General features: G+C 37.7%; 1 protein-coding gene across 1 annotated transcript; it reads left to right on the forward strand.

The window, feature by feature from the left end:
* The first annotated feature begins 9080 nt into the window (after positions 1 to 9080).
* Positions 9081 to 9806, forward strand: LOC124371430. The gene has a single exon (XM_046829762.1). It carries the CDS (start codon positions 9081 to 9083, stop codon positions 9804 to 9806), a length of 726 nt encoding a protein of 241 aa, XP_046685718.1.
* The last annotated feature ends 1151 nt before the right edge of the window (positions 9807 to 10957 follow it).

Here is a 10957-nt window from a genome sequence, read left to right on the forward strand (position 1 = left end):
CCTCTGTGAAAATGAATTTTACAAAAAAGCTTATGAAAACTTATTTCGACATTTTTGTAAAAAAGGCTCTGACTAGGGCTAAAGCGACCCATTTAGTCAATTTGGCACCTACAATTGTCTTTAAATTGCTGTTTTAAATATAGAAGCGTGTATGTAAATGTTTTGGAAGCATTCGGTATGAACTCTGTGTGTGATTGTGATGCTACGTAGTATGAAAATACTGTATAGTCAAATATGATAAAACTTCATTAGTAAGAATTTTTAGATTTCCCAAAAATATCGTGTTAGAATACACCGGTATTTAGTTACTAACAAAGTGCCGGAACAGATTATCTGGTTATAATGATCGATTTTGTCGTTGGAGGATTCAAGTAAAGAATGGAGAACTGATGGTTTTAAGAAAAATACACAAGTGACAAAATTTAAGATTTTGTTTGGCGACAAGAAGAAAATATTTTCAATCAATAGTGTGAAGGACCATTGAACGAAACTTACAAAAACTAAGTAAACACGTAAAGAATATAAATACTTGGCGCACTTCACTTGCAAAGCTCAGAAAATAATGTTAAATTCTGTTAAGAAACAATTAAAATCAATGACAAAAATACACTGAGTTCACAAATACATGAATGCCTGGAATATTTACTACATTAAAGAGATATATTCTTCCATATATAAATCTATGTTGTATTTAAATAATTATGATGTTTTCAGCCAGATATTAATATAAAAGACTGTACAAATATTCTAAATATATTGTGATTTAAAAAATTTAATAAGCCATTTAATTAAGGACAATATATTATTGGGTAAATTTGATCTTCTGTCACGAAAAATCTCCCTAATACTGAAGTATAGAATCGTGTAACAGGCTTCGCTAAGGTTGCATGCGGTGTTTAAAGTCTGTATAAAATTTATCTCGAAATGTTCTGCGGTCAGATAGGCAAGTTAGACAATAATTCAGAAAATAAATGTTTTCATTGCCCAGGTATACACACGAGAAATTGTGTCTACCTACTGAATATTTGGGTTTCAATCAAGCCCAGCCAATTTCCATGGTTGGACTTGTACCATCATGTACCTCAATTCTAATGTAACTACAAATGAAATTCCATACTGGTCAAGGACTACATGAAATATTTCCCGAGATATATCGCTACAAGATACACCACATATGTTGATAAAGTTCGGTTACACAGTTGTGATTAAATAATAAAAGCTTTCAAGCAAGTCATTAAAAAATGTTTTGGAGTAGTCAGTCTACATGCATAAATTTGTTTACTAATATGCTATAATGTTCATTTATTCCAGAATTTTTCGTTGCTATAATAGTTACTATGAGGCTAATTTATGTAAATTCGTTAACGATCCCCAAATCCCATGGAATGGACCATCGTGTAACTCGATGATGCCTTTATAGAAATTAAGTGAAATGAATTCATGCAAAATTCTAACTATAGGTTTGAGGTAGGGTCGTTTTATAAATACCGCGCGGCCAGACAGACAGCCAGAAATTCAATGTTTCCAGCCTTTTAGTGAAGGGCTTCGCTAACGCTCAACCAGTAATCGCAAACAACTTTACTAAATAACTGAATCTAATGCCTGCACGGTTAAGATCTACCTTAGTATAGCTAATGTCTGCATCGGTTATCTACAGTATATAAAGAGTAAGATACTATCTGAGATCCAATAACGTCTGATAAGTTTCTGCGGGTAGTCTGACCACAACTGTAACACACAAGGTGATATACCGCTACATTACTCTTCAGCTAATACTCTTCCTTATCAGTCTGTTCGTTACTGTTGTTAGAATCTATCAGGTTATATTATAGCAGAGCTGTACTTTTGCAAAAAATCAGTATGAATGTATATTTGCATTGTTTGTTGTTATTACAAAAGAATGAGGCACAGTTGTTTTGTATCACTTGTTGCTTTGTATCAATTCTTTAACTCGAATATATTATTCGTATGTATAACTAAAGGTGAAATGGTCGACTCGGATAAACAAACCTGTTTTTGTTTAGAAAGCCACAAAATATTTTAGGCAAGGAAGTTCTTATATAAAACCTCAGGAATACTCAGTTTGAGCACAATATGATTATTACTAGAATGGGAATTTACTAATTTGTTATTAATGTTCATCAGAACATCGGAGTTCTTCGCTGCTCCTGTTATTCACCATCGAAACCAAACGGTTTGGGGTTTCAATTCTTATATAATTGTAATAATATCAAGAAATGTGCTTTTCATTTAGCTAGTATGTAATTAAACGTAAGCTTATTAATGAATTAAGTCTATATGTGAATAGAAGATCTCTGGGAGCTCTCTGTCTTTGAGATACCTAAATTCCTTATAGCTCTCAGACACTATAAGCTCCGGTCTAGTCAAACCTTTACGAAATACCGGCTTGCTGTACCTTCCGGTTTCTGGGAAATCTCATTATCTGGGAACTGCCAGCCTGCGGCATGTCACAGGTCATGCAACATTTGGAATTTGAAAACTCAGAGTCTTAGAAACTTCCTGGCCTCTTACAAGTTCTGACTCTCGGGACCGACGTTCTCTGGCATTTATGGTCTTACAACCCTAAAGGATTCTCCGACCCCTGGAAACTCTCTGATTTTGGGAGCTCTCAGCCCCTAAACTTATTAACTCTGATGAATTTTGACTTTAGGTAGCTTTAATCCTCTGGCAGTTCCTGGTTTTTCCTACCGTTTTCGACCTATGGCGGTTCGGCATAAGGAAGGCCCTGGTTTGTTGCAGGTCTCAGCCTCTTGCAGATCGATATCTTCTGGCAACTCTTAATCCCGGGAACCCCCTACTCTCTACGATTTCGTGGATGCACACTTTCTAAGTATACACATCATGTATTTTGATTAATTTCATAGCAAGGTTATACTTATTGCGGTTAAAATATACGGCTTTACAAAGGATTAAAAGTAAAACTAAAGTAATAATTGTTTTTATCCTAAGGTTTGTTTCTATGTTTAAAACGGAACGAAAACCCATGGTTGATTAATAAGTGTAGTACATAAACTTTGGTTAAAATATTTTCATCCGCAAGGTGTCTATGTGTAGAAAACGCTTTTGACCTAGAGCCCTAGAGCGTATGTCCGATTGGCACCGATAACGAATTTACCTTGCCATTCATAGAAGAAGGGGCTTACCAAGTTTCATAGAGATGCGTTGAAATTTTAGGCCGTCATTGTAATGATAGGCATATGAAAAGTTTACTAATTTTCAAAGTCTGTATAAATTGAATAACTATTGTTAGTACATTGTTACTTGAACGCATTTTAAACATTTCTTATTGTTTTATAACTCATTAAATACCTGATAAATTGAATAACATACTTGATTTTTCATAGTGATAATGTTGAAGTCCTATGTTTCCATCATAAAAATCGTTGAATAAACGACGCAATATTAATATAACTACCACCATAGAATAGCTCTAATACAATACAGTTCCGGCCCAGCACAATGAATGGGTAGGCGTGATTAATAATTCATTGGCTACACTCAAGTGCAGGTGGAACTACAGTAATGAATTACAGAATTATTACAGTAATGCAGTTCACAGTCTCAGCAAGAGTTGCTACAGTCTTTTACTTAAATAAAATATATCATTCTTTCTTCTCTTTTTTACTTTAACATGCCATGTATGCAGCTAAAGATCACCATTCTATTAATGTTAATCTAAGTAATGTTTGGACTTGAATTGTTACATTGTTTTACAGTCATTTTATATAACATTTAATAAATTAAGGTAATTTTCGATTAAAAAATTCAAACATAATAAGCGCGGTGATGTACATAAGTCTCTATTAAGTAACAGAGATAGAAATCCCTAATGAATAAAGGACGTTGAGAAATGTATTATGACGAAGTGAAAGCCATAAGTATAATATTAAATTAGACATATATCATTCATACCACGTCACTGATGTTACGACAATCGTAGTTATTAATTTTACTACGTATGCTATCTGAAACACGCATTTGTCATTCATCAATATTAAGTCATTCGTGTTGTGGTATAGTGATGTTAGAGTGCACTGAAAACTGGGGGGGAACATTAACATGCGGTCTTATAATTATAACGATTATAAATCACTTAATTTATAGACTTAAGGGCTTTTAATGTCTTTAGTGGGTATTCAGAATAATTCTAGAAATAAAAAAATAGATCATAGTAAATAACATTGGCAGTAATGTTTGTACATTAAAAACATCAGTAGATAAAGTAAGGAGAACATTGTGTTGTGTTTTGTATATATGTACTTACTTATATATACACAAAAAAATAAAAAAATATTATATTATATTATAATATATAATTATATTATACATTATTATTATTATATTATATTAAATATTATATATATATATATATATATATATATATATATATATATATATATATATATATATATATTCAACACAAAACAGTATTTGACTATACGTAACGGGACCATATATTTAATCAAAAATAACAAACTCCGGGTCCAGTGCCTTTGTCACGAGTAAAATTGGAAAGTTACAATAAGCCGTCATGTCCACAATGAGTGCGGATGTGAACAGGACATCTGCTCGACAAATTATGACCTTGAAAGTGTCCAATCACAGTGCAGGATTCTGGGAACAAAAAACCAATCTCGTCCCATGGACGTTCCTCGTAATTGATCTTCTACAGAACTTGATTGCTTCCGGTTGAGAGTTTAATAACAATGCATGTTTGCCACAGAGTATTTTAATAATGTTTCTAGCATGTAAAATTGACTGTTTCTTTAAAGATATCAGTATCACATATTCTCTGATTTAGAGTTTAATTCAGTTAATGTACGTTTTAGTTCCACCATTTTGTAAAAGGTACTACACTCTCAGTGAAAACAATAGTACTGCAAACCACTATATTATCTTCTGTCGTTAGCATGTGTTATTATTATGGTCAGGTTTTAAAACTTACTAATTATAAAAAATTGGATGATTTTACCTGACAGCTGATTATAAACAAGGTCATCTCTTGTGAATTTACACATATACAGATGGGCTTTTTGTGCGCGCGGCAGAGGCTCTACTAGCCATCCGAGAAACGTTGGCCTCGTATACGCTCTGTCATTCTGTGACTCATTTAAACGAACCGAGCTATCGTCTGTGCGCGCGGACGAGGCTCTACTAGCCATCCGAGAAACATTGACCTCGTATACTCTCAGTTATTCTGTGACTCATTTAAAAGAACCGAACTATCGGAACACCTTTTATTTGGATATATCCATGAGACAACTAAATAAAAGTAATATTCCAGTTCTTGCCTATTGTGTCACGAGAATACCGAAGGATGGGTTTCAAGGATAAGCCCAAAGTTCTTGGAAAAGACTCCTCTATCTCCTGTCTACCAATCAGACGACCGGCTCGCGTGCGCATATCCCTTGGCCCTTCTGTACGGCTTTTCGGCTAGACAGAAGGTTCTAATTGTTGAATTAAAACTCGGGGCCGATTAATCAAACGAGATTAAACATTGAGTACACATCCATGTTAAACATGGCTGGTTCAAGATGGCTGAATGCTTGGTTGTGTCTTTGGTTGCTCTGGCGAAATTACGTTACCACTATTTATATTAATCTCATGGACTCTTATTTGCATGATACTCTTTATTGACACTGATTTGTGAGTAGAATGTATGTATGTGTTCCACTTTGTTTGGAGGAATAGTTAAATAATGGACAATTCAATAACCGATTGTTACCGGAATAAATAACACCATTATTCAACCTGTGTTGTAAATAACCTACGTCACGTCTCTGTCACTCACCTGTGTCAGCACTACAGACATACTGCAGACGAGACCTGCCTAACCTTTTTATCACGGCCTTCTGTATCGCTCTTCGTCACTGCTGCTTGTACTATATAAATACGCGGTGTATGTTCGTCTGATGGGTGGTGTTGTTGGTGTTTCAACTTTGAGGTGGATTGAGTAGCCTCAGATTTGAATTCATCGACTTACTATACCTTGCATACAATATAAGATATTCTTCTGTTTAGTCACAGATATCACATTCTTACACATCATATAACCTGGTGACATGAACTCTTATACCACAGTTGACACTACAACATGCAAAGTCTGTATGAAGAAAGTGTTGGACACAGAGGATAGTCTCCAGTGCGACTCTGCCTGCCAGGGATGGTTCCATATAAAATGTGTGGGAGTCACCAAAACCGAGTATTCTCAATATGCTAGTAACACAAATAAAAAATTGTACTGCCTGAGAGTTGACTGCCTTCCTCATGGTTCCAATCCTTCCCAACAACTTATTAATAAAATGGATGAGTTGCTAAATAAGTTTTCGCTTCTTTGCAACGAAGGATGAGGTGAAGTGCATAACAGAGGGACTTCAAGAAATAAAAACTGATATTAATAGTCTGCATACCAAAATTAATTCCCTTGAGCCTCGCCTTGGGAAGCTTGAAGGTGAAGTCCTTGAGCTAAAAAACATAGCTGCTTATACAATGCTTGATGCACCTTTCGAAGGTATTCTTGAGGAATTTAACGAGAGGCAGCGCCGCACACGCAATGCAATCGTTCTTGGTTTAAAGGAGTGTGAGTCATCATCACCTGCGGCTGTTAGGGAGCATGACAGAGGTCTCATAGAACGTATTCTGGGGTGCTGTGGACTTGCTTCATCTTTGAATGGGACTCGGTTCTTCAGAATTGGGAAATTTAGTGATAACAGACCCTGAGCTGTCAAGCTTTGCCTCCCGTCGGAGGGTGATGCCATTACACTCTTCCGAAGTTTTGGCGTTGGTAAGGATTCGGATAAGGAGTTGACAGATGTCTCTCTTGCTCATGATCGCACCTTGAAAGAAAGGCAGTACCTCTCCGACTTACGGGAGAAGCTTAAGGCTCGTACTGAATCAGGGGAGCCTGACTTGACCGTTAAATATGTAAGTGGAATACCCAAGATAGTTAAAAAAACTAATTACTTCCAACGGCAAAACAAGATTAAATGTTTATTTCCAAAATGTTAATGGACTCCGAACCAAACTTCTTGACGTAAAAAATGCTTTAGCTTGCAACGTCTACGATATCCTACTACTGTGCGAAACAAACCTATCTCCAGATATATCTAACTCTGAGTTACAGCCTGTTAATAATTATATGATTTATCGTAGAGATAGAAGCACGTACTCTAGGGGCAAGATTTCAGGTGGTGGGGTATTGTTGGCCATCAGTAATAGTATCCAGTCACATGAAATAATGCATAATACACCCATAGAAAGTCTCTTTATTTCATTACCTAGTTACAGACTTATTCTGAACTGCGTCTACATTCCCCGGGACAACCAGTCTCCACGTATGAAGTATTCTGTGAATCAGTTGATGAAGTTGTCTCCTCTTCTCCGTCGTCTTCACTGGTATTGGCGGGTGACTTCAACATCGCTACTTATGACACCGGTTCCTTCGAACAGCCCTAAGGCGACCGACCGAAGAGGGAGCTTCTTGAAAATCTCTCAGAGTTGCACTCTTTGGACCAAATTAACCATGTAAGGAACTTTAGGCAAGTGACTTTGGATCTGGTCTTTGGTAGCATCAAACCTGTATCCGTCTACAATGCTGATGACCCATTGGTTGAAGCTGACCCTCATCACCCTCCGTTATCTTTTTCTCTGCCTGTCATGAGAGGGACTCTTCCTGCTAGATGCGTCACTTTCCCAAATCTTCGTAAATGCAACCTTCAAGCGACTTCAGATATGCTTTCTTAAGTGGATCTTTCCTTCATTTATGAGCAACCTAACATCCAGGAGAATTTCAATAATATGGCTGCAATTCTTGGCAACATTTGTATTAAATGCAGTCCACTAAAACGAATTGGGACTTCATACATCCCGAGGTGGTTTTTCGGGGAGTTAATTAATCTGGTGATACAGAAGAAGATTGCACATAAGCGTTATAAGCAGTCATTTCAACCATCAACCTACTCACGCTTCTGTGCATTACGTCATGCTTGCAAGATACTCAGCCGGACTTGTTACAGAAATTACTTGAACCACATAGAGAACTCAATCCCGCATAATCCAAACAGTTTCTGGAGTTTTGCTCGTTCCTTTGGAGAAACATCTGGTTATACCATCTATTGTAACTCTTGGCGATCGTTCCTCACTCGATCCGAAGGAAAGGGTTGATATGTTCTCCGAATTCTTTTAATCTGTTTTCTCACAACCTGCAATTGCATGTACTCCCTTTGATTTTAATTCCACTTCTTCCTTGGCGAGTATCTCCTTCTCGGCCTCGGAAGTCTTGGAGGTCCTCAGGAGGCTCGACGTGAGGAAGGGTGCCGGCCCCGATAGCATCACACCGTCCCTCCTGCAACACTGCAGCAACCTCTTGGCCCACCCTTTGACCTTCCTATTTAACTCATCTATTTTGCTAGGTAAATTCCCAGATACTTTTAAAGTGGGGCATATTGTCCCAATATTAAAGGGTGGCAGCCCCTCGAAAGCGGAGAACTATAGACCAATTACAATTCTCTCTGCACTTGGGAAGGTGTTTGAAATGCTTATTCTCTCTCATCTCAAACCATTTGTGAGGTCTCTGACTTGCCCTAACCACCATGGATTCACCTCCTCTAGATCTGCAGTAACCAATTTACTGGTATTTGAGGATGCCATATTATCAGCAATCAGGGAAGGGAGGCAGTTGGATGTGGCCTTCGTTGATTTCGCCAAGGCGTTTGACAAAGTCGATCACTCTATCTTCATATGTAAGCTGAAAGCTTATGGGATCCATGGCCCACTGCTCTCATGGCTCCATGATTACCTGCGGGACCGACGCTTGAGGGTGAAACTGCCGGGCTCTATATCCAGAGAATTTCCTCAAACCTCGGGTGTACCACAAGGCTCCTTGCTCGGTCCTTACTTATTCACTGCATTGCATCAACGACCTTACGTCTGTCCTGCTAGTAGAGGCCCTTCTCTTCGCAGATGATGTCAAGATCTTCACAGTAATCTCTCACCCAGAGGATTTTGCAAGGTTTCAGACTAGCCTTAATAGTGTCCTTGATTGGTGCAATACAAACACCATGAAGTTGAAGTCTTCCATGTGCTCTGTGATGACCTTTGGCCGATTGCGCGATCCACGCTATTTCCAGTACACCTTGGATGGCAGAGTTCTGGATAGGGTGTTCACGGTGAGGGATTTGGGTGTTACCTTCTCTACTGATTTCTCCTTTAACGCTCACGTGGATGATTTGTGCAGACGGGCACACAGGATGTTGGGATTCATCTCGAGGTCGACTCGTGGCATGACGAGCCCTGTTGTTTTAAAAACGCTTTATTCTTCCTTTGTGCGGCAACTACTGGAATATGCTAGCCCCGTTTGGTCACCCTACCACTTGACTCTCATCTGGAAACTCAAGGCTGTCCAGAGGAGGTTGTTAAGGCTGGTGGGAACGAGGCAGGGACATCAATTCAGGGAAGTTCCTCTCGCGGATCTGCAGAACGAGCTACTCCTACCAGATCTCCTAGCCAGACGAAAGGCTGCAGATGTCCTGTTCCTTGCCAAATTGCTGAATGGTCTGCTTGATTGTCCTTCTCTACTCGCACAAGTGGATATCCGCATTCCATCAGCTACTCGGTCGCGTGATCTGTTCAGCAGGCGTCACTCTCGGCGTGATTATGACTTTCATGGTCCCCTCGCCCGAATGATGAGACTGGGAAATAACTTCTGCCACCTTGTCGATCTTTTTCACGACAGTGCTTCGACCATCCGGGGAAGAGTGCTGGCATCCCTCCGCGGTCCTGTGTAGATACACAATTTCTAATCTTCACATGTTGTATGGTAATTTATTTCATTGTTATGCTTGTTACCCCTCATATTAGATTGTTGTGTTCCTGAATAGTTTACTGCTTTGTTGTTATGTATTATGCCGTTTGTTGTTACTATTTACTTGTATTATTAATTGTTATATTTAATCATATGTTGTTGTTTTTGTTAGATTGTTATCACTGTCAACTTTATTGTTATTTAACTCATTGTTTCTTTCTTTCAGTTGATATTTAAATATTTATATATGTATACTACCCCCTTATATATTTTGGCTTGTTTGCCGTTGGAATGTAATAAAAAAAAAAAAAAAAAAAACACATAGAATGATCAAGCTTTATTAATGATCCAATCCTTAATATTGCACAGGGACTCTAGAATCAGGGTGGCCAGACGGCCTTAGGAGGATATATATGTACAAATATTCATAAAATCGGTCAAATACTTTCTGAGTATATAATTGTCATATATACAAACATTCACTTCTATATACATTCAACGAACTACAGATGTATTTTCCCCAAATTTTAACTACCATATAATCTGTTACTAAACAGTTATGTATAGAATACAGCAACATTATTATGTATACAATATGCTTCTTTAGTCCTTGTTCTTTTGGTAACCAAAGCGGGAAAGTGTATCTACCAGCGTCTGTTTCACAAAGGTTATGTATAAGGAAGTGTGTCAAAGACCGCATATCAATAATAGAGACCCCGTGCAAAGAATGAGTGACAGCTGAAGTGTATTATTGTCGTCAATAGAAAGAGATGAAGATTTTTCTTGTAGAATATAGAGTGCCTTCCTCACTTACAAATCCCTTGGTGACTATAGAAGAGCTTACATTTTACCTCCAGACTATTTATTTTGGTACCAAACTCAACGCTCTCTCTGTTTACTAAAGTGTATTTCAGATTTCTTTTATTTTTCTGCGTGATTGTAAAATTAATTTTATTTCCGTTAAGTGCAAAATGTCAGTATATGAAACACTTCCCTTACCTAGCCAGTGCACTTAATCACTCATTTTCCAAATTTTCCACGTACCTGGAGAATTCATGTAATTATTGAAGAGTGTAATATACCGAAGGATGGGTTTCAAGGAAAAGCCAAAGTTAAAGGAAGTTCAGGGAAAAA

This window comes from Homalodisca vitripennis, unplaced genomic scaffold, assembly GCF_021130785.1.
Source record: "Homalodisca vitripennis isolate AUS2020 unplaced genomic scaffold, UT_GWSS_2.1 ScUCBcl_1425;HRSCAF=5024, whole genome shotgun sequence".
NCBI classification, from domain to species: domain Eukaryota; kingdom Metazoa; phylum Arthropoda; class Insecta; order Hemiptera; family Cicadellidae; genus Homalodisca; species Homalodisca vitripennis.

What these genes read in the sequence shown, in the direction of transcription:
- LOC124371430 (XM_046829762.1), top strand. Translation starts at nt 9,081, where the DNA reads ATGAAGTTGAAGTCTTCCATGTGCTCTGTGATGACCTTTGGCCGATTG.